The sequence below is a fragment of the Danio rerio genome, chromosome 23 (assembly GCF_052040795.2).
Source record: "Danio rerio strain M-AB ecotype USA chromosome 23, GRCz13ab, whole genome shotgun sequence".
Lineage (NCBI taxonomy): Eukaryota > Metazoa > Chordata > Actinopteri > Cypriniformes > Danionidae > Danio > Danio rerio.
Window position 1 is genome coordinate 15917069 of NC_141043.1, and position 24937 is coordinate 15942005.

The 24937-nt window shown below is 36.3% G+C and overlaps 2 protein-coding genes across 8 annotated transcripts in view; one reads left to right on the forward strand and one right to left on the reverse strand.

Annotated features, from left to right (window-relative positions):
- birc7 (baculoviral IAP repeat containing 7) overlaps positions 1 to 14108 on the forward strand; it is a 17708-nt gene extending 3600 nt beyond the window's left edge. The window contains exons 2-8 of one of the 5 annotated variants that reach the window (XM_087304874.1): positions 2101 to 2200; positions 3912 to 3993; positions 4091 to 4130; positions 6492 to 6707; positions 9277 to 9345; positions 9529 to 13552; positions 13700 to 14108. In XM_087304874.1, the coding sequence (XP_087161000.1) occupies positions 2101 to 2200; positions 3912 to 3993; positions 4091 to 4130; positions 6492 to 6707; positions 9277 to 9345; positions 9529 to 9731 (710 nt within the window). In that variant the 3' untranslated portion in view covers positions 9732 to 13552; positions 13700 to 14108. Of the gene's footprint in view, positions 1 to 2100; positions 2201 to 3911; positions 3994 to 4090; positions 4131 to 6491; positions 7089 to 7167; positions 7897 to 9276; positions 9346 to 9528; positions 13553 to 13699 lie in introns of those variants that run through there. The other 4 variants (XM_087304876.1, NM_001430917.1, XM_087304875.1 and 1 more) reach the window with 4 other exon arrangements.
- LOC147831253 (uncharacterized) lies at positions 12777 to 24889 on the reverse strand. 3 transcript variants are annotated; one of them, XM_087306762.1, is made up of 3 exons: positions 23314 to 24889; positions 19034 to 19168; positions 12777 to 13171 (listed from the first exon to the last, which is right to left on the reverse strand). In XM_087306762.1, the coding sequence occupies exon 1, from the start codon at positions 23816 to 23818 to the stop codon at positions 23348 to 23350; it is 471 nt and encodes a 156-aa protein (XP_087162888.1). In that variant the 5' UTR covers positions 23819 to 24889; the 3' UTR covers positions 12777 to 13171; positions 19034 to 19168; positions 23314 to 23347. The 3 variants fall into 3 exon arrangements, with proteins under 3 accessions (XP_087162888.1, XP_087162890.1, XP_087162889.1); XM_087306764.1 differs by having other exon boundaries at positions 19034 to 20189; XM_087306763.1 differs by lacking the exon at positions 12777 to 13171 and adding an exon at positions 17006 to 17782.
- Between the last annotated feature and the right edge of the window lie 48 nt (positions 24890 to 24937).

Consider the following 24937-nt stretch of genomic DNA (forward strand, 5'->3'; position numbering starts at 1 on the left):
AAAAAGAGTAGGGGGTTTCACCTTGGCATCCTGGCCAAATTTGCCCACTGGCCTCTGTTCATCATGGCCTCCTAACTCTCCCCATATCGTAATTGGCTTCATCACCCTGTCTCCTCTCCACCAACCACCCAATAGTGTGTGGTGTGCAATCTGGCACAAAATGGCTGCCGTCACGTCATCTAGGTGGATGCTGCACACTGATGGTGGATGAGGAGATTCCCCCTCATTGTGTAAAGAGCCTTGAATGCCCAGAAAAGCGCTATATAAATGTAATGTCATTTAATCATTCAGAAATGAAAGAGTGGATTAATATTGCATCATATGAGTGTATGCTGGGGAGATTGAACAATGAGGGAAAAGTACATAGAAAATGGGATAATATCTGGAAACATCTAAAATTAGGATAAATGAGTATGTACATTCAAAGGTACCACAACCTTAATTTCCATATATGTTTGCTATATGTTGTTTTTCTTGGTGTGACAGGTGGCTGAATATGTAACATGTATCATATGTATGTGTAGTGTGAAGTGTGTTCTTTGTTCTTGGCTGTTGAACAATAAAAATAAAGTTGAAATATAAAAAATAAGTTCCCATTTGCAAAAAAAGTCAGAAGCTTGATGTGAAAAATTGTGAAAATCACAATTACGAGAGGAAAAAAGTGTCAATAAGACACATTCTGAGAGACTTAACATTTTGACTGAGAAAATCTGAACTGATAGAACTGTTTGTAACTGTCAAGCTTCTATACCTTATTTACATTGAAAATAAAAGAAGCACTTTAGATGCCAAGAGTGCAGTAATTTTCATTCATTTATTTTCCCTTCAGTTTAGTCCAGGAATGTCAAACTCAATTCCTGGGGGGTCGCAGCCCTGCACAGTTTAGTTCCAACCCTGCCCCAACACACTGAAGCTGCGGTCACACTGCGCTTTTCCTCCCATTGACTTTCATTCATACGCATGCGAATGCGTCAGACCGGAAACGCAGGGTCATGCATCAAATTTCGCAGGTTGCTGCGGTGCAAAGTTCAAGCTTGATGAACTCTGACCTGCGAAATTGCATCACTTGACTGCGTGAGGCCAATCGAGGATCAAAACATGACCTCTCTGGACAGAAATTTAAAACATGGAGCAATCGCTCGCTTTTTTAAATGTCTAATAATCTTGTTTAATCTCACCCCTTTTCGCAGCGCCGTACAACAGAATTTCACACACACAAACTCTAGTGTGACCGCAGCTTTACCTGTAGGTTTCTAACAAGCCTGAAGGACTCAAATAGTTTGATCAGGAGTGTTTAATTAGTGTTGGAACTAAACTGTGCAGAGCTGCGGCCCTCCAGAAATTGAGTTTGACGTCCCTGGTTTAGTCCCTTTATTCATCAGGGGTTGCCACAGCGGAATGAACCACCAACTTATCCAGCGTAAGTTTTACACAGCGGATGCTTCTCCAGCTGAAACCCAGTACTGGGAAACATCCATACACTCTCACATTCACACACATACACTATGGCCAATTTAGTTTATTCAGTTCACCTATACCGCATGTCATTGAACTGTGGGGGACAGCGGAGCACCCGGAGGAAACCCACGCGAACACAGGGAAAACACGCAAACTTCACACAGAAATGTTAACTGACCCAGCCAAGACTCGAACCAGTGATCTTCTTGCTGTGACGCAATAGTGTAAACCACTAAACCACCATGTTGCCCAGAGCAGCAAGATGCCATTACAAGTCTAAGCTAGTTTAGCAGTTTTTTTAATACACACACATACACATGCACACAGAGAGGAAAGAGCATGTCTCCTAAAGGTGGTTAGTGAAGCACACCTAAGCACACTCAGAATTTCAGTCTTCGCAGAAACAGAGTGTTTATAGGAAAGTATCTGGTGCACATGGAGAGGAAAGTTTTGACAATCATCATATACCCTACATGTTCATTTATAAAAACATTCTTTCAAAGGTTATTGCTGTTTTGACCATCGTTTAAGTTATGACAATACTGCATATGAATTAATCGTGTGTTTGTGTGTTGAATGTATTTTGTGTATAATTTTTTTTTTAGATGGTAAAAATTAAATGAGTGTCTGTCTGTTTCTCAGGTCATGGTGACAACGTGAAGTGTTTCTTCTGTGATGGTGGTTTGAGGAACTGGGAACCAGGAGACGATCCCTGGCAGGAGCATGCCAAATGGTTTCCACAGTAAGGGATGAATTACTTTTCTTCTACACTAAAAAAAAAAGAGATGAGATGAGATGATTCATGCTTTATGACATGGTGCATTAAGATGGGTAAACTGTGGTCATAAAGGGATGAACACGGTCAGCAACAATACTCAGATTTGGCATTGACATGATGCTCAATTGGTACTAATGAGCCCAAAGTGTGGCAAGAAAATATTCCTTGCACCATTGCACCATCAACACCAGCCTGAACTGTTGATACAAGGCAGGATGGATCTATGCTTTCATGTTGTTGACGCCAAATTCTGACCCTACCATCCAAATGTTGCAGCAGAAATTGAGACTCATCAGAACAGGCAACGCTTTTCCAATCAGGCAACACTTTTCCAATTGAATTCCAATTCAGTTTCCTGTTCTTAGGTGACTAGAGTGGCACCCAGTGTGGTGTTCTGCTGCTGTAGCCCATCCACCTCAAGGTTGGACGTGTTGTGTGTTCAGAAATACTCTTCTGTATACCTCTGTTGTATCGAGTGGTTATTTGAATTACTGTTGCCTTTCTATCAGCTGAAACCAGTCTGGCCATTCTCCTCAGACCTCTGGCATCAACAAGACATTTGCACCCACAGATCTGCCGCTCACTGGATATTTTCTCTTTTTCAGACCATTCTCTGTAAACCCTAGAGATGGTTGTGTGTGAAAATCCCAGTAGATCAGCAGTTTCTGAAATACTCACACCAGCCCGTCCTGCACCAACAACCTTGCCATGTTCAAAGTCACTTAAATCACCCTATTTCCTCGTTCTGATGCTCGGTTTGAACAGCAGCAGATCGTCTTGACCATGTCAACACACCTAAATGCGGAGTTGTTGCCATGTGATTGTCTGATTAGAAATTTGTTTTAACAAGCAGTTAGACTGGTGCACCTAATAAAGTGGCCAGTGAGTGTGTATGTAGTGTAGAAATAGCTTTCAGAAATTATTAATGAATTCCACAAACAATTATGGCAAATTACAGTAAATTAAATATCTCTTTTTTGTAGAATAATACACTATACACTAAAGCAGGGGTCACCAAACTTGTTCCTGGAGGGCCGGTGTCCTGCAGATTTTAGCTCCAACCCTAATCAAACACACCTGAAAAACTAATCAAGCTCTTACTAGATATACTTGAAACACCCAGGCAGGTGTGTTGAGGCAGGTTAGAGCTAAAACCTGCAGGGACACCGGCCCTCCTGGCCCGAGATTGGTGACCCCTGCACTAAAGTCTGCACAAACCACAAATTGCTGAGACTTTTATTTCAGCATGGTTGATGTGTTTCTAACTGAAACAGAATGTTGGCGTTCATTTTGCAGATCATTTCCTCATAGCAACAGAAGGACCGCCACTCCAAATACGGAATCAAATGGTCAGACTTTTACAGAGGATTACCAAAACAATTAGTTTTTTTTCCTGTGGATTCATTTACACAGATAAATTATTCACATTCAGAATAATAAAGTGAGCTAACAAAATAAACATTGTTTCAAATCTTTAAATAAGCTTAAAATGACCCTTTAAGAGTATTTATTTATCATTTGAAGAGAGTTCTGCAGTGTAATATGTACAATACAATGTTATTAATACTTACTGACTGGGGATTATTAATATTTTCTATTTAAAAATGGTGTTTTAGTAAAGTTTTGTGTGTGTTGTGTGTGCTGACTATATCATTTTCTCTTGTGTCTTACAAAGATGTGAGTATTTGCTGCAATCCAGAGGACAGGAATACGTGCGTAACGTCCAGCAGTCTTTCTTCAACATGAATGGGAGAGGGGTGAGAAAGAACGATGCACCTCAACAACAGTTTATGGTTATTTTATTCAGCTAACTTCATCGCTATAGGGGTTTCATTGTGTTGTTTTGTTTTAAAGGGTGGATCTCTATCATCAGCTGCAGGAAACATTACACCAGGTAAGACAATCCAGATCTTTATTTTTAAATAGTTTGTAGCAAAAGACAGGGGTTTTCAAAGGATTAGAATGCCACAATCAATTGAACTGAATTAAATATGACATTTTGAAGTAACCTAAAAGGTCTGAAGTGAAGTTAATTTGCAAAAAATAAATAAATAAAATGCTTAATTATTTTTTGACAAATTATCCCATGATAATCATAATTAATAATAAGTTTTACTCCAAAAGTTTACACAAAATACACTGAAAAATTTTGATTTACTAAATGTTTTTAAGGAAAGTGGTTGCAAAAAATTTATATGGGCTGAATGTAAACAAACAAATATGATTTAGTAATGTTCAACTTTAAATTCAAAAAATGTAGTAAATTTAATAATTATTTTGTCTAGTGTAGAGCCAAACAACCAGTAATTAATAAACATTCATAAATAAATTAATGAATAAGTTATATTGAGATTTCTAACAATATTTTGTATTAAATTTGCAGTAAAATCTAATTAATTTATTCAAATTGCTCAAGGACTCTTTAGCCCTTCCTATGGTGTTTTTGGGATTCGTGCCCCTGTTTGAAAACCCCTGAAATCTAAAATTTTCTATTGCTGTGAGCAGTGCTTGTGTGCTTTATATAAACACACTCTTGTGTATGTTTATTACATGACTCAATGCAATACTCGATTCCGATTGGGGGGTAACAACATTCAGATATGTCTGAAAAATGACCATTGTTCATGTCCATCATCCATGACGTCAGTGTTGCAAATGTCAGCTATATGCTCTGCCGTGAAACAAGCATAAAATCCAAATTTCCTGTGTTTATTTTCTGGGCAAGGAGCCATGTAATAAGCAGAATAACAATATCAGGTTGCATGCATTTTATGTCCCTCAGGAGTTGTTTTTATTGTTCCAGCTCTCACAACCTACTTTTCATCCAGGAACAGGAACTTCTTTTCTTATTTTGTATTCATTAATTGTCCATTTTCCTACTAACAGTAATGATGTTACAGTTTGCAGTTTACCATAAATCATTGGTCACTGTTGGCAAAGAAACATTCCTGAACTTGCTGATTCTTTGCTATTACAAAATAATTGCCTGCAGAAACATCTTGATCTGCATAATGTATCATACACACTAGCCCTGTTTACACTTGTACTTAAAACAGCAAATTACGACACCCTTAAGGATACCTTTGTCATTTTAAAATTTGAATGTTCCCCTTAATGTAATTCTAAATGGTTAATATTTAGTTTTGGATGTCTCCTACAATAGGCTTACATTCATTCAATGTCAAAAAGATAAAAATTTTGTCTGAACCCTGAATTTAGATGTGTTTTGGTATCGTAGATCCAGCCTGATCTCGAAAGGTAATGTAACTACTTTACATTATGTCAGTTTAGTGGATAATTTATACAAATTTATATTTAACTTCTGTCATATTAAAATGTACGATTTTTAAAAGGAGGCATGGCATCAAACTCCACTCCTAAACCCAACCAGTGGTGTAAAGTAACTAATTACAAATACTCAAACTACTGTAATTGAGAATTTTTTCTCAGAGATGGTAATTTACTGTACTTTTACTTTTCTCTTAAGTACATTTTTACTGCAGTATTGGTACTTTTACTCAACTACTTCCCTTTAACTTGCAGTCCCTACTTTATTTCTTCTTGTCTTTGGGGATTAGTAAAATCAGTCCTGTGATTCCTGTCTTAAAAAGTACTAAAAAAACATCCTCAAAGCAAATCACAAGACTTCAGTGGTTCGATCTGAATATTATTAAGCTACGGGATAACTTTTGTTAAAATAGCAAATCTTGTAAGGAGCAACTGAAACTGGCATTTTTAGTTAAATTTTTTTATTTAATGTTTTATTTATTTATATATAGTCATAAACACTGTTTTTAGAGCAATTAATTTAAGCAGTTTTTGTCATTGGTTATTCCTGTCATTTCCCCTCAGACAACTGAAAAGGAAGTTCAAAAACAACCACAGAATAGAACTTCCTTCATTATTACTACATTATTTACTCACCTTACACTTGTTCCAAAACTGTTTAAGTTTCTTTCTTCTGTTAAAGACAAAAGTAGATATCCTGAAGAAAGTTGGAAACCAGCAGCTATTGACTTCTATAGTATTTTCTTTATCCCTATGCAAGTCAATGGCCATTCCTTTGAACAATCTTCAGGATATCTTCCTCTGTGTTGAGCTGAAGAAGAAAATCACTGCTTCATTTTTGGATGAACTATCTCTTTAAATGCACACATTCCGGTTGTATTGATCCTCGCTGGGATCATTTTCCCTCTCAAGTGAAGATCACAGTAGTCCTCATGCATGCTCTGACGTTCCTGTGTCCCGCTGGCAGAGGTGTTGGGTGGGCAGAGATCAGTGGCGGCACCCATGTTGTCTCCTGTGGTGCAGGCGGTGCTGCAGATGGGCTTCCAGCACTCGCTCGTGGAGAGCCTGGTTCAGTCCCGCTTTCTGCTCACCGGTGCGCACTACACCTCCGTCTCTGATCTGGTGACGGACGTCCTGCAGGCCGAGGAGGAGGAGGAGAGGCAGACAGGGGACACAAGATCAGGTGTGGCTCATCCTCTGTTTGCAAACACATTACTCTATCAAAACAAGATAAAACTTTATTATGTATGTTTATATACAGCTGAAATCAAAATGATTAGCCCTCCTATGAATTTCTACTATCTTTTTCAAATATTTTCCAAATGATTTTTAATTTTTCACAGTGTTTCCTATAATATGTTTTCTTCTGCAGAAAGTCTTATTTGTTTTATTTTGGCTAGAATGAAAGCAGTTAAAAAAAAACATTTAAGGTAAAGATTATTAGCCCCGATAAGCATTGACTGTCTACAGAACAAACCACTGTTATACAATGATTTGCCTAATTACCCTAACTTGCCTAATTAACCTAGTTACGCCTTTAACTGTGACTTTAAACTGTATAGAAGTGTCTTGAAAAATATCTAGAAAAATATTATGTACCATCATTATGGCGAAGATAAAATGAATCAGTTATTTGAGATGAGTTATTCAAACTAGTATGCTTAGAAATGTGTTGAAAATCTTCTTTCTGTTAAACAGAAACTGGGGGGGGGGAAATCAACAGTGGGGCAGGGTGGTGGGGCGGAGGGGTCTTTGAATTCAGAAGGGCTAATAATTTTGATTTCAACTCTACACTGTAAAATTATCTGTAATTTTACGGTTTATTTCCGTAAAAAAATCCGTTAAATACCAGCCAATAAATTACAGATATATACCGTAAAACAGATATTAAATTACAGACATTTCTTTAAAATAAAATTTCTGGTAAATTTATGTAATTTAAATCTGTTATTTTATGGTAAATTTCAGTAATTTAACGGACGTTATTTTACTGTCACCCCAGCTGCCAGAAATAAACCTTAAATTTACGGATTTATTTTTACAGTGTAGTTTAAAGGGTTAGTTCACCTAAAAATGACAATTATGTTATTAATTATTCATCCTCATGTCGTTCGTAAATCCTGAGGTCTTTGTTCATCTTCAGAGAACAAATAAAGATACTTTAGATTAAATCAGAGTGCTCTCTCATCCTCCATAGACAGAAACGTTCCCAACACATTAAAGGCTAGAAAAGTAACAACAATTCTGTGTATAATTTCAACTGTAATATTATGAAGCTCCAAGAGCACTTTTGTGCAAAAAGAAAATTAATATGTTGAAGCATTTCAAAAGATAATTTCCTGTTTTCTTCTCAAATAAAAGCTCTATGGTTTAACATTTAAAAGAATTTTTTTTTTTTTACTAATTTGTTGAATAATTACATAAATAAAATAAATAATAATAATTACAGCCATGAATATTATTAAATATTTTAGAGGTTAATGATAAGTGAAATTTTGGTGTATTTTAGTAGAATAATTTTTTTTATTTTACAAAAAAATCTTTAAAAATGATCTTTATTATTATAAAAATGCAACTCACCAGAATTATATATTTTCATTGGTTTAATATTAACAACACGGTGGCTCAGTGGTAAGCACTGTCACCTCACAGCAGGAAGGTCACTGGTTCGAGTTCCGGCTAAGTCAGTTGACATTCCTGTGTGGAGTTTGCATGTTCTCCCCCGTGTTGGCGTTGGCTTCCTCCCGGTGCTCTGGTTTCCCACACACTCCAAAGATATGGGGTATAGGTCAATTGAATCAACTAATTTGGCCGTAGTGTATGTGTGAGAATGAGAGTCAATGGGTGTTTCTCAGTACTGGGTTGCAGCTGGAAGGGCATCCGCTTTGTAAAACATATGCTGGATAAGTTGGCGGTTCATTCCGTTGTGACAACCCCTGATAATTAAAGGGACTAAGCCGAAGGAAAATGAATAAATGGATGAATAGTTTAATATTTATGATTTGAAAAAATAATATTAGTAATACTATTACAACTACACTGTAAAAATATCTGTTTTTACAGTTAATCATATATCTGTTATTAACCGTTTCCAGATTTTGCGATTCACATGTGTTTTTTGTTTGTGAATTGCATTATGGGCTCTTGATCTCTGCTTTGTCAACTTTTGATATTGAAAATTCAACTCTACAGTGACTTCAATTGACATTTTAGTTGTTTGAAATAATATAATGTATAATACATAATAATTATAGAGAAATAAGACCGTAAAATAAGAGAAAATATACTGGCAGTTTATTATAAGGTTTATATAAAACCCAACCTAGACAGTATATCACTTCAAACTATTAAATATGTAAATAAAAGTCACTTTTCCTAACTTTTTTAAAGGTTAAATAGTATCAAGGTCTCATAATGCAACTCAAAAGCAGAAATAAACAAGGACAAATAAAAAATAAAAACACGAATTACAAAACACAATGTACTACTACTACTACTACTAATAATAATAATAAAAATAATAATAATGAAATTATTCTTATTATCAATAACACTACAGCTTAATAGAATAGTTGTGATGTTTTAATTTATTGGTTTATTAAAAAAATGTAAACCAAATATCAGTAATAAACAGTAATAAACAGTAATTTTTTAATATATATTATTTTGCTATACTGTTTATTTAAAGATAAATTAAATTACATGTTTTATAAAATGACCCTCCACTAACGTAAGGATGTTTGTCTCCTCAGAGACTGTGGAGACGCAGAGAACACCAAGAACGACAAGAACAAGAACGCAGGTCTCAAGCAGGGAGAAAGGTTCATATTAACATGCTCTCATTGCACTTATAATGTGTGAGTGTGTTTGTGTGAGTGTGTGTTTGCATACAGCTTAATCCCTCTATCCAGTAGCCTCGAGATGAACCAGATCCAATTGATCATCTCATCTGATCCAGACCAAGTGAAAATGTTCAAACTCATGTGTCCGTGTGTGTTTTTCAGTGCGCTCAGACCTGAGTCCAGAGGAGCAGCTAAGGCAGCTTCAGGAGGAGAGGACCTGTAAGGTCTGCATGGACAAACTGGTGTCCATGGTCTTCATCCCCTGCGGTCATCTGGTGGTCTGCAGCGACTGTGCCGCCAGTCTGCGTCACTGCCCCATATGCAGAGCGGTCATCCGGGGCAGCGTGAGAGCATTCATGTCCTGAAGAGCAAAAACACACACTCACAAACGCCATTAAAAGATTAGTTCACTTCTAGAACGAGCATTTCCTCAAACTCATAGACTGAAAATAATTATTTAGTTTGTTCACCCAATTTTTTAATATAAGCTGCTGCAAACAATTTATTTTGGTTGAATTTAAACAAACTAATTAAATGAAGTAATGTTTAAATTAATGTGTTTGTTTAAAACTCAGTTGTTTGCAATTACTTAACTTAAAAATGTTTAGTTAATCAATAAATATTATTTTCAGTGTAAAAGTTTTCTTTCTTCAGTCGAAATTAAATTAAAGGGAAAGTTCACCCAAAACTGAACATTCTGTCATCGTTTACTCATCCTCCACTTGCACAAATCCTGTTTGAGTTTTGTTCTGTTGAATACAAAGGGAGGTATTGTGAAGAATGTAGGAGAAAATGGCCATTGACTTCGTTGTGATTTGGACATCAATGGCTGCTTTTTCCAACATTCTTCAGAATATCTTCTTTTGTGTTTGACAGAGTCATAAGACTTTCATAAGAGTAAATGCTGAGGAAATGTTCAGTTTTGGGTGACCTTTCCCTTTAAGGGTTTTGAGAAAAAATATGCAGGATTTTTCTTCATATAATGAACTTATATGGTTCTTGGTGGTCTGAACTTCCAAACTATAGTTTCAGCACAGCTTCAAATGGGTGTAAATGACCGCAGTACACTGTAAAACCCCAAAAAGTTAAGGTAACGCTAACCATTTCAGGAAACCAATAGCAACAAACCATTTAAGTTCAAAAACTATTCCAAATGAGTACTGTGAACTTAATCCATTTGAGTAAACGGAGCAATTTGAGCACAGTAAAATAAAATAAAGGAAGAAAACTGAAACCAACTGAGTACTGTAAAACCCAATAAGTTAACGCAAGTCAAACCATTTGAGGAAACAATTGCTACAAACCATTTGAGTTAAAAAAAAATAAAATCTATGTGAGTACTTTGAACTTACTCCATTTAGTGTGAAGTAATGGGGTATTGAATTAACTCATTAACTTCAACACAGTTCAAAACTCTTTTCAAATGAGTAAAACTAACTTTCAGTCAATTTTGAGTTAACTACATTTAATTTGATAAACTGGACGGTTTGGTTTTACAGTGTATAGAATTCAGTGTGTAACCTAGCAAAATGAAATTTTTTTTCTAAAAAATAAACAATTATATACATTTTAACCACAAAAGCTAATCTGCCACTATCTTTTGGTAAATGCAAACCCTTTGGTTGAAAGTATGCAGTAAATATATATTCATTTGTTTTTAAGAAAATAGCTAATTGGGTTGTTAAGCATCTTATTCTTAGGTTGCGCTGTAAAAAATGCTGGGTTCCACGCAATTCCTTCATGCTGTTCCGACACAAATTCTTACAAATTTAAAAATGTAAGTGTATTAAACATAAAACAATTAGCTTGTCCCAAAAAAAAAACCTTAAGAATTGAGCTATTTGAACTCATTTTAAATAAGTTGTTTAAACTAGCAGCAAAAGTCATTTTTAAGTATGGGACCATTTACAGCCATTTGAAGCTGCAATTTTTAAGTTCAAGCCACTGAGCACCATTGACATTCATTATATGATACAAAGTAGAATAATCAAAATAGTCATTGAATTAGGGAAGTAAACTAAACCTTTAACAAGAACCAGACTGCATGGACTTTTAACACTAGGACCACCACTGGGTAAAGTTGACTGCCTCTCAGGTATTAAAGGATCGCTCCACTTTTTTTGGAAATACAATTTTAATTTAATTGGAAAGGAAATACTAAACTTAAACAGTTGAGTTTTACCATTTTTGAATCCATTCAGATGATCTCTGACAGGAGGACTTTTAGCTTAGCTTAACTAAGCAAAAATCATTGACTCTGATTAGACCATTAGCATCTCACTCCAAATTTTTTTTTAAAAAGTTTAGATCTTTTTCCTATTTTTAAGGTTGACTCTTCTGTAGTAATGCGTAATATCATTGCTCCTGCTGCAGCCTAGTCATGGCAGCAAAGTTCCTTTGATTATTATGTCAGACTGAGAGGATAATTCCTAGCTATATCAGCCTAGAAAATAGCAACTTTTAATTTTTCATCAGTCTTAGTCAGGGCCGGATTTAGTGATTTGGGTGCACTAAGCAATTCTGGCCATGGAGCCCGAAAATTCTATAATGCCTTTTGGCCTAATTTAAATGTATTTTTAATTTATTTATTGAGCTGTTTTTAAAACTTATTTCAGTCAATCACTAATTTTCTCCATTATGTCTTAATGCAAAATGATAATAACAACATGTAAAGTATCTTGTAAAACTTTTTAAATTATTTGTTTTCTTGAAATGTATTCACAACCAAAAATGATATTTAAACTGTGATGTAACAACAGAAGAGTCCAGCTTTAAATAGGAAAATTATCAAAACTCTTTATATTATTATTTTTTAAGTGAGATGCTAATGGTCTAATCAGATTCAATGATTTATGCAAAGCTAAGCTGAAAATGCTCCACACCCTGACACCGGCTGAATGAATTGAAAAACTGTTAAAACTGTTTAACTAGGATTTTCAATAAAGTAGCAAGTCTATAACCAGATTACAAGGTATTTTTACATATGAGCACCAACAGGTCAAATTTACATATATAATAATTTCATGCATTTTCATTTTTGCGTAAATGTATCTTTTGCCGTTCTTTAATGCAAGGCATTGTCTTTCCCCCACAGAGATAATCAGTTTTATTCTCAATGGATAGAAGAAAGTGATTCGTGGACATTTAATGCCATGAGTGAATGTGAATCTGAGGGTTGATATCATGAGTGAGTGTGCTGGGTCAACTGATAATAAAAAACTAAAAAACTCATGACTCTAGTAAACTCTGTTAATTTATATAATACAGAGACGGAGTCTTTTGAATAAATAAAGGATAAATAATATATAATTGAGTAAATAATAAATATTTTCATGCAGTTCTTTGCTGTGGATTTGTCATCTGAAACATTCAGCGGAATATAGCTGGAACAATGTATTTTACTTTTTTTTAAATGTAGACCGAGGGACATATTTCCAATGAGCCTGAGCTGGATTTAGGTGTTTAATGACACCTGGTGGTTCTAGTGTTAAAGATGATCCATAATATATAATGCGGAATGGAAATCAGCTTGGTACTTATTAATTTTTGGCTATACATTGAATCAAAAGGGGTCCAAAAGTCAATGTTTTACATACAAAACAAAGTAGAAAATTATTCGTCACCCTGATTTTTTTTTTTTCAAATCAGTGAATACAAACTCCAGAACTCAAGACTTCAACCCAATCCAATACTAAAATCTAAATGTGGCCATTTCTCCAACAAGAGGAGAGACTTACAGTATGACAGAAATCCTCCAAATGCAGATGTGAAAAGTTTGTCTTGTCATATCCAGCAAGACTTGAGGCTGTAATTAGAAACTGGGTTATCGGGTATGAACACTTATCTGGTTCTTGCTTTGCCTCTGAGGAGTTTTTACATAATGCTGCAATATAAAATATGACAAAAAGAAGGGTGAGGAATACTTTTATAAGGCACTGTATCAGTACACAACGAATGAATAAATAAGTAAATATTCCAAAACAGGCTTATTGTAAATACAAGTTCAACCCTTGTGCTGCAGAGTGCTCGGGTTCAAGTCCAGTAAAGCATGGTTTCACAAAAGAGATAAAAGTAACGTAAAATCAAGGTAAATCTATGTGGTTGCAGTGCAATTTTCTCTTACGTTAACTTTAATAAAAAAACATTGGTTGGGTTTAGGTCAGTGGTTTCTTAATCTAGATCAGGGGTGTCCAAACTCCATCCTGGAGGGCCGGTGTCCCGCAGTGTTTAGCTTCAACTTGCTTCAACACACCTGCCAAGAAGTTTCTATCAAATAAGAGCCTGATTAGCTGCTTCAGGTGTGTTTGATTAGAGTTGGAGGTAAACTCTCCAGGACACCGGCCCTCCAGGAACAAGTTTGCACACCCCTGATCTTGATGATCTGTGCGACAAGCCCTGCCTTTTGGAGAGTGTGTACAAGAATGACGTGCATCTGAAACAGCAAAATGTACCCTAAATAATGCATTTTAGATTCACCAAAGTCTAGACATCACCCTCTAATGGATGTGTCATCTGAAACGTGCAACAAAATGTACCAGAACAAAGTATTGAATGGTTTGCTAAAATGTAAGATGACGCATGTATTTCCAACAATCCTGAGCTGAAATATCCAGGTTTAAATGGCATTTTAAATCTCTGTGTGTACTTTTAGACCCCACTGAACACTGAAATGTTTTACATTCTTGCTAAACATAGAATTTAGCTTGTGTCATACAAAAGTAAACGGGTTTAAAATCAAAACAGATCATATTGTGTCAATGTGTCTCATTCTATTACCTGTAAGAACATTGCACATATTTTCCTTAATGAAATGATTTGCATTGCACGTCTTTGTCAAAACTCTGCTTCTGTTTTATATTTCTAGTTTCGAAAACCTTTGAACTAGTGATCAAAGTCTTTAAATCAGTCACAAAACGGTTTACGCCGTCAAAGCATTTAAAATGTATTCTGCAAAACTAAAATAACATGTAACAACAAAACAAAAAAGCTACAAATAGAAATGATTACAGTGTTATTGAGAGTATAATCTTTCCAAGGTAATTTAGTCATCAAAAAATGATTCAAATACAGTTCACATATATATATATATATATATATATATATATATATATATATATATATACATAAGCAGTTGAAGTCAGAATTATTAGCCCCCCTGAATTATTTGTTTAACAGAGAGCAGATTTTTTCAACACATTTCTAAACATAATAGTTTTATTACCTCATTTAATCATCTGCTGATCATTTTAATGATTTAATCATTTGTTGTACTTCGAGTTATTTTAGTACAAAACTGTACCTGAAGTTGTTTTTTGTATCTTCTGTTCTTGTTTTTTCCCTTAGTATATCTTCATTTGTTCATCGCTAATCCTCAATTATCATTCAATTAGTCATTTAATTAATTATTTTACTTCAGCTTTGCTCCATGTTTCTTGAACACTTAGTAGTGTGGAAACTCGGAACTGTTTGATTAAAACTGGGTTGAAAGGTTAAAGGTGTGAGAGGTAAAAACACAGTGTAAAAATGCATTTTAACAGTAATATAATATTAATTTAAACTACAGAGGTAGACTGTAAAAAAACAGATTGCTGGCAACCACAGCTGCCAGTAGTTTACCGTAAAGTCATATTGTAAAACCTGAAGCAAATTTCTTGTGTGTGTCACTGTTGTGGAGGAGAGTAGAGCCAGTGCTTGAGTTAAAAATGAACAATGAAACACTGATGTTATTCTGCATCTGACAGTGGCTGTTTAGTTGCTGCTGCAGTGAGAATCTCTGGTAATTCCATTCCTTAAATGTATGTGTTGATGTGAAATTTAAGACATTTGAGTTAAACTGAACTTTTCTAATTAACTAAAATAAGTTATCATTATAAGTATGCTAATAAGCATATATAGCACTTCATAAACTCATACAGTAGTTGGCCAGTTTGAGGAAGTTGCTTTCACTGAACAAAATGAGTTCACTTGAGTTTTGTGTATATCAGTGGTTCTCAAACTGTGGTACATGTACAACTAGTGGTACGTCGGCTTCCTTCTAGTGGTATGCGGATGAATCAAATATGTCATATGTACATGCTACATATATTTAAATAAATTATCAAAAATTATTTATATATGAATATGATGACATAACACCTATATTTATGAGGTCCAGGCAACAGTTCCAGGTGCTGATAAACATGGAGTTTTTTCTTTTTTTACTTTTTAAGAATAGTAACCTACCATTTTTAACTTTTAAAAGCACATTTTAATTTAAATGTTCTTAATATTAGGTTTTTAGAACTTAATATTAGTTTTTGAACTGTACAGAGCTTTAGCTGCTTTACTGGACCTAATACACTACTGTATTTCAATACTACTCATTATGGTGGTACTTGCAAACACAATTTTTTTTCTGAGGTGGTTCTTGATGAAAAGCGTTTGAGAACTACTGGTGTATATCAATGTAGGCCATGTATTTTTACAGCAACATACTGTAAAATAACAGTACATTGCTGGCAACTGCAGCTGCCGATGTTTTACTGTTAATTTACAGAGCAACAGCAAGATGCTGTAAATTTAACAGTAACATGCTGGCAACCATGCTGCCATTAACTCACTGTTTCTTAACGGGACAATTTTTAACAGTGTGGCCCGGTTTGGAATCAAAAAATGGAACGCTTCTGCTTAAAAAACGATTTAGCACGGTTGTAGAAAAGCGGCTTATGAAAATTGTAGATTCACATTGAAGGCATCAAAACTATGAATTAACACATGTGGAACTATATACATAAAAAACATTAAAAAAAAGTGTGAATCAACTGAAAATATGTCATATTCCAGGTTCTTCAAAGTAGCCACCTTTTTTTCTTTGATTACTGCTTTGCACACCATATTCCATATAACTAAAGAAATCTCCACTGTGCTAAGCGAAAGCACTTACTGAACAGCGCATCATCGATGACGTAAGCATGCCCAGGCCTGAATGTAATGTGAGTGCGGGCCGTCAGTGGAGAAGAGAGGGGGGACAAGCGTGATTTAGCCCGGTTCAAGGCAACAGTATATAGTGTGGGTAAGCCCTGAATGTAGGTTGGGATGAGGAGATTCGAAAGAGCTTGAATGAAAAGTGGGTTAGATGGAAGGAAGAGCTCAAGTGGATAACTAATTTTTAAGTAGGCAGATGTATCAAACCCAACAGCTTTGGCAATCATACTTAAGTACAACTTCACCACTTTGCTGATGCAAGTGAGCAAGGCTACGTAACTGTGAGCTGTCTGAGGCTTGTCAATGTGCAGAATGTGGTGCATGTCACCTTCCTGATGGGAAAATCCAGACCAGCCCCTCTAAAAAAGGTAACAATTTCCAAAATAAAGGAATCTGAGGGTGATGTCTAAATCTGCAGCAGTACTAGCTGCTAAGGCAGATAAGGGCCTACTCACACTGTGTTATCTGAACCGTGCCCAGGCCCGTTTCTCGGATCGTTTGAGAAGTGTGAGTGCGCTGAATCGGGCTCAGGCATGGTTCACTTGGCCGGTTCTGGCCCGGTTGGAAGAGGTGGGCCTGAGCGCGGTTCATTTGGGCTTTGGCGCGGTACGTTTGTAGTGTGAGTCCAAAACGAGCCCGAAACTGAAAGCAGGACGTGACTTTAAGGGATTGTTTCATATGGATTTATTAATCATTCTTACTGTTCAATGAACGCAAACTGCCGTAGATTTTTAAAGAAGCAACCCCTCACTGCACAACAGCTGGGCACCTTCAGCAACCTCCCTCATTCCTGCAGCACGAGGGCTTTATGATTGTTTATGAGCGCCAAAAGTGGCGGATCTGTTCGGCGAAATATCTGACTGCATGTCACTGCATCCCTAAGGACTGTTTGGTGAAATATTTGACTGCATGTCACTGCATATCAAACGACTGACACAATATAACTAGAGAAATCTCCACTGTGCTGAGTGAGAGCGCTTATCTACTGAACAGTGCAGCATCGATGACGTAAGTGTGCCCAGGCCCAATTGTATTGTGAGTGCGGGCCGTTGGGGGAGACGGGAGGGGGGACAAGCATGCTTTGGCCCGGTTCGACGCAACTGTACATAGTGTGAGTACGGCCTAAGTTTATTAAGACAGAACTTCAAATGAGCTTGGGTACTTCCATTTTTTGGACAGACAGTGAATCTGTTTTGAAATGCATAGCCAATGAGCATACAAACTTCCACACCTTTGTGGCAAACAAATAAGAGAAACTACTAAATTATCACAGTGTAAATATATAGACACACAAACTAACCCTGCGGATGATGTTTCCAGAGGACAGAATGCAAAAAAGTGGGGTTCAACGGTCCAGACATCCTTTGGAAATCAGAATTTGATTGGCCCTCAGGATTTCTTACAGGAACTCGCTCTTTGTGTGAAGATGATCCAGAGGTAAAGAAAGGGAAAACTGGAAATGTAATTATTCAAGATGAAATCAGACCAACTGACAAATTGATGTCTTGTTTTTCAAGTTGGATGAAGCTTAAAGTCACAGTAGCCTGGTACTTGAAGCTCAAAGGTATCTTAAAAGAACTGGCTCTCAAAAGAAAGAATCCAATTTCATCATTCAGTCACTCAAAACTATTTACTTGAAGCATGGAAAAGCAGCAACAAAAAAAGGCAAGCCGAACAAGATCTTACTGAGTAAACAAAGACTTGAAGTGTTTCAGACTTGGAGATGTTAGACTTGTTAGTTTTTATGTTTATATGACTCGTCTCCCCTTATTTCTCTCATGCATTTGCAATACAGTTAATTCAGAATTCCCTTATTGTTTAGAAATGTACTCTAGTTTGTAGAGAGTGTATTATGTTTTATTTGTAAAATTTTTTGTTGTTATAAATAAAAAATAAATAAAAAATTATGATGAAGCCATGTGACCGGTCATCAGAACTGCAGCTACTTTGAGCCCCGAAGTGTCCAGCTGTCTGGCTTGACAGGTCCGTTTTCAACACCGGCCCCACCTGCGCTCAGCTAATCTCGTTGATCATCGGCTGCAGATGCGCTTCATGTCGAACGCATCTCTTACCTTCAGTGTTTGATGGCCAAAGTCGTTTGATTTTGTTTATTTCATATCAGTTTTTTTGTTTAACTAGCTCTGCAATAAACAGCCACAAATAAAGACTTACAGTATTGTTCCATGTATTATTTTCTAAGGAAGCGTCTAAACCCCTCAACAGCCCCAAGACGTGACTAAGTAGAAATTTCGATTAAGGATAGTCACAACACGCCTAACTTAATAAAGTGCAAGTGCAATTTAAAGGCTTAACTGGGTTAATTAGGTTAATTGGCCAAATTAGGGTAATTAAGTAAGTCATTGTAGTGGTTTGGACTGTAGACAATTGAGAAAATATTGCTTAAGAGAACTAAAAATATTGACCGTAAGTGTTTTTTTTTTTTTATAAAATCTGCTTTTATTCTAGTCAATATAAATAACTAAAATTTTACACAGAAGGAAATATATTGTAGGAAATACTGTGAAAAATTCCTTCTTCTGTTAAACATTATTTGGGGAAAGTAAAAAAAGAAAACATTGACAGGAGGGCTAATAACTTTGACTTCGTATTACAACGAATGGCATGTAGTGTGTGAAAGGCTTAATTTAAAGGAACCAAAAGTTTTTTTGTTAAAAGCACAGAGTGATAGTGAATGAGGACTCACCCGGTGCTGCATCAGAGTTGAGTCAAGTGCAGGTGAGCAGAGATCCAGTATCTAGACTGCAGGTGCTCTTGAAGCTCAGCAGCAGCAGGGCTTCCCAAAGTACTGCTCCCCACTTCCTTTCTGAGGAACGTCTTCCTGCGCACAAGAGCATTTGTGTTGCTGTACTGATAATGCCTCATGAACAATCTTGCACCAGAAAGATGGCTTTGGGCATCAACATCTAGAGAAATTCAGTGAGAATACTGTTTACTTCATTAGAGAGGAGTCTGATGTGTATTAAATCCATTCTAATAATGCTTGACACAGAAAACTGGATTTTTAAACTGTATTGCAGTAATTATAAAAGACTGGATGTCAGTAACTAAACAAGCTGGGCTAACAGTACTATATAGCGATAACTATAAGCAGTGGTGAGGCTTAAGGGCCAGGGTGGCTCTGGCCCACTCAAATTAAAGGCTGGCCCGCCCAGACAAAAATGTTTGAAAGCTGAAACTTCTGCAATAAAAACATGTAACGAATGTGAGGCGGAATATGAATGTAATTGAATGTTGACGATTAACAGTAACCTTTAATTATTGTAAGTTTGTCAAAAACATTTAAAGTTTGTGCTAATGATCACTTTTGTTTTGGCTTGATTTGAGGCAGCAGATGAAACTAGAAGTGCTGTCCTGCTGACTATTCGGATTTGCTGCTCAAAAACATTACAAGTGATAAAGAGTAAGATACAAGTAATATGAGAGAGGCATAATAATAGATGAATCTGGTTTAACTTGTTTTCAGCATTACATTAAATGACTTATTTTAGTAGTTTATTTATAATGTTGTAGTGTAGTAATCTTGTTAGGCGACTGTTTGGAGTTTTACGCTTCAAAAGTATAAAGTATATAACATTTGTTGATTTTATTTGCAGTGTTGGGGGAAAATTATTGCATTATTGCGAAAATTAAAGGTTAACTCTTTTTTTCAATCCCAGTGATGGGTTGCAGCTGGGTGACGACACAGTGGCCCAGTAGGTAGTGCTGTCGCCTCACAGCAAGAAGGTTGCTGGTTCGAGCCTCGGCTGGGTCAGTTGGTGTTTCTGTGTGGAGTTTGCATGTTCTCCCCATGTTAGCGTGGGTGCTCCGGTTGAGTTGGGTTGCAGTTGGAAGGGCATCCACTGCGTAAAACATATGCTGAATAAGTTGGTGGTTCATTCCACTGTGGCGACCCCAGATTAACAAAAGGACAGCCGAAAAGAAAATAAATTAATGAATTAGTATAGGCAATGATAGACACGACAATGTTTGATTAAGTGGAAGTGTTTTAAAATGCCTATTTATTAAAATAAAGGTTACAAAGTAATGAAGAAATATATTGTGTGTTTGTATATTTATTTCACTGCCTTCAAGATTTTACCTTGTAAACTAAAGGGAACAAGGGGGGAACAAATGTGGTATTTAGGCTTTAACTAAAGAGAACAAGGGAGGAACAATGCTTCACTTTATTTTAAAAACTGCAAATGCTGTATTTATCCTTTAACTACAGGGAATAAGGGGGGAACAAGGGAGGAACAATGCTTCACTTTAATTTACAACCCTTAAATGTGGTATTTACCCTTTAAGGAACAGGGAACAAGGGGGAACAAGGGAGGAACAATGCTTCACTTTAATTTACAACCCTTAAATGTGGTATTTACCCTTTAAGGAACAGGGAACAAGGGGGAACAAGGGAGGAACAATGCTTCACTTTAATTTACAGCCCTTAAATGTGGTATTTTCCCTTTGAGTACAGGGAACAAGGGGAGAACAAGGGAGGAACAAGGGAGGAACACTGCTTCACTTTAATTTACAACCCTCAAATGTGGTATTTATTTACCCTTTAACAACAGGAAACAAGGGGGGAACAAATACTATTTTTACCCCTTAACAACAGGGAACAAGGAGGGAAGAAGCTGAGCTTTAACCCACTAGTGTATACTTGAACACTAAGAACAGAAAAAACTACAGCAGCAGTTTTTATTGATTGAAGACCAAATTACTACAATTTTCTATAAAGCATCAGCTATAAGTCCACTGAAATGCAAGTTAGTCTCCCCCACCCCCTCTGCAAACAGCAGTAAAGATGCGAGCCTGTTTTAATCTGCATTGAACCCTGACGGTAGGCCTATATCATCCAAAGGTTTTTGTTGATAGTGATGTTGAGACATTGATGGCTGTGGTGAGATCGACGAGTAAAGATTCATAACTTAAGGTAAGTAGTGTATGGAAATATATTTTATATTGAATTGCAGATTTAAAATTTCCCAGAGATGGGTTGTGGCTGGAAGGGCATCCGCTGTGTAAAAACTTGCTGGATAAGTTACGTGGTAATTTTTGTGTCGAATATCTGATTGTTACCCCCTTATTACCCAAGCATTACAGTTTGTTCCTTTATACCTACATACGTTCATTATACTTACACTATACGTACAGAAAAGTACACTGTTATTTTACTGTACTTACGCGGTACTTTGCGGGTTGTAAAAGAAATCGTTACTCGGTTTTCTATTGGCCTTGTAGCACAGGTAATAATTTCAGATTCTCTGCACATTTTTGCAATTTAATTATTTAAAAATGAGGACTGGATACTCAAAAATGTCACTCATTAAATCAATGACTAAATTATCAGAGATCATAAATATAAGAAACTAGTTATTTTACACTGTTAAGAGTTTAAGAGTAGGCATTAAAGCCCAACCCTATTCCACCAAGGTCCACTTATTTTAAAATGTCTGGCCTCAACCTTCATTATTGTAGTAGTAATATAGTATTAGTAATCTCTGAGTCAATAATAACTCTTTAATGAAATCTCTGAAATCAGATCTTATGCTTTTGGCCACTCAGAGGTTTGAGAATACACATGTTGAAAATTAGGTCAAATTTACTTTTTTATTATTTAACAATGAAAAAAGTGCTGAGAATCACATTGAACACTACATTAATAGCCTCAAAAGATCTTTTGTGTGTCTACTATCTGAACGAATCCCTGTTTTAAACAGTCCAGACATCGCTTGGCTTTACTTCTTTGTTGAATGATTCACTTGTTTGAGCGAATGGTCTCACTCGTTAGACATTACTGCCAGCTGCTGGAAGATTTAGATTCTTATTTTCAGGAATATTTAAATTTTTTATCAAAATCACACTTTTTCATATTAAAATGCAATAAAGTACAATAAACTATATTCTTTGAAATAAAGGGAATGTTCACACACAAAATAATGTCATCATTTACACACTTTTGTGTCATTTAAATCTGTATGAATTTTGTTGTATTGTAGACTATTTTTGGTAAATGATTCCTTGCTTACTTCTTTTCTCATTTAACACAATAAGGAAATTAATTTTTTTTGGTGGTAATTTCTGAGTCAATTTTACAACTTTGAATAGAACTTTGCAATAAATGGCATGAATTTAATTCAGGAAACCCAATAATAACTTTTTAAATTGTCATTAGTTTTTATTTTATGACACAAACTATTCATTTCATTTATGTGTTTTCGTAAAACTCACCCATTTCAAGACACTGAAAAGTGTTTTTTTTACAAAATGATTAAAAATGTTCTTTAAATTAAGCTAATTTATAAATATTTTACCAAAAAATATTTCATTCTTACGTCTGCAAGATTTGTTCTATTTTTTTGTATGCATGTGTGTGTGTGTGTGTGTGTGTGTGTGTGTGTTTGTGTTGTATATACATATTTTAGAGAAAAGCTAACAGTAGCTTGAATTGGTCCATCTGTAACTCCACATAAGCAGTCATTTTAAAGTTTCTTCCGGTCATTCGGGTGACATCTTCTGTCTGGAGCATCAGGCCAATCTTCTGCTGTCCAGAATAAAGTGGTTTGTCTTAGTCGGACATCTCAGCTGAGACCTGTCCACTATGGGTGACCCTACCGGTAGCTGTGAAGTACCAGTGGCGTAGCTCTCAGCATCACTGATGCACACAAGCCCTCACAGCACGTCAAGCTGCAAACCATGTGAGGGACCCTAACCTATTCTAACCCAACAGCCAACACTAACAACCCTAACAACAACCACAAATGTGCCAAAAACCACTCAGAGGAGACCAGCAACACGCAAGAAACTGCCTAGAAAACCTTGCTAAATGCATGTCAACATCCAAAAGAACACAAGAGTTGAATATCAGCAGCACGGACCATCACCAAAACATCCAGCAATGTGAAAAAAACTTGAATGAAAAGTTAAATTTGATTTATTGCAAACTTATACTATAACTATATACAATATATACAGTATACATACATGCCCATGGTCCTCCATCTGGCACTAGGATGGCTCAGTGCCTGGGCCTCTTCCTCCGGGGCTCCTTGGGCAGCGGTTCTTTGCTGATGTCCACCTTGATGTGAGGGGGGACGCTGGACTCGGATCTGATCTCTGTGATGAGCACACGCCCATCAGGCTGCTCGGTTTCCAGCAGTGCAGGCCGGTCCAGCTTCTCCCACAGCCGCTGCTTTACTTCTAATCCTTGCTGAAGGGTGTATCTGCCAGCTCGCTTCTTCACGGTAGAGTCCATCACACTATGGTAGATGTCCTGATATTCTTGCACACTCCGGCCGTGGATGGAGAGCGGCTCCTCATGCGGACACTCACCCACTGGGGAGACAGAGGCTGCAGGACGGAGGACAGGAAAAACAGCTGCAGAACGAAGGGCAGGTAGTACAGCCGCGTTCCTCAGGTGTCGCTCCAGCAAGAAGTCCTTGAGGTGTCCGGGGAGAGTCCTGGTTCTTTGTGAGCGTCGCAGCTTCATCGTGAACAACTTCAAAACAACTTCGCAAACTGATGAAACTCAGCCAAGAGATTTGTTCAGTTGTGTAGCGAATCGAATCGACCAACTATAGACAGTTGTGTGGATTTGTAAACCAACTCATGTTGCCATGGTGACAGAATGACGAGGGTCATTTAAATGTACACAATTTCAGCGTTAAGTCAATTAGAGCATCAGGAGCTGTATATGTTTATACACTACAGTTTTTTTTTTTTGATAAATGTTATTAAACTCAGAAATTCTATTAATAAATATTAGGTGTAATATTAAAGGTCCCATATACCCAGATAAATAAATATTGTCCCCGTTTTTCTTTATTAAGATATTTTCATCTTTGAACTTGAAAATCGCGTCATCCGTTTCCACGTCAGAAATCCGGTCACGTGTTTTAATTTGTTTATTGCAGTATAGCACAAATACAAGGCAAAATTTGATCATTTTTTTCTACATTTACAGGACAGAGCACAAATTATAAGCAAACCAATAAGATAATAATAATAGGCAACTACTATGACTAGAAAAAAATTGTATTTTAAAACTGTAATTTAATATTAAACGCTTTCATCTCACCATTATTTTTACAGATTCGTCAGGTATTGAACCACGCTTTTAAGCTATCTTTTGTAGCAGCGAGCTCTCGATCTTGACCATCCTGCGATGGAGGAAAAAAGGCGTAACGTTAGGCCACAGTTTAGCCGTGAGGCTTGTATTCCATAATAAATGTAAAAAATATATATAAATATTTTGGTGTATGTATAATTACATGTGATTAAATAATCATCACACCATGTAATTAATTAGATTTCAATCGCATGACAGCATTAGTAGGCCTACATCTAGGCCTAGTAGGGAAATGCAAGTTCATATTTGGTGTTTTATACATATGTTAACTTACTGTCATGTGTACATATATGTAAAAAAAAAAAACACACATATATTGGGCAGGGAAATACATGTTCATTTATATATAAAACAGAACAATTAGTTTTTTTGATTGACAAGCAATAACAGGCGGTTCACTCAGCTGTGGCGACCCCAGATTGATAAAGGGACTAAGCCAAAAAGAAAATGAAGAATGAAAAATAAATAACAGTATTATTG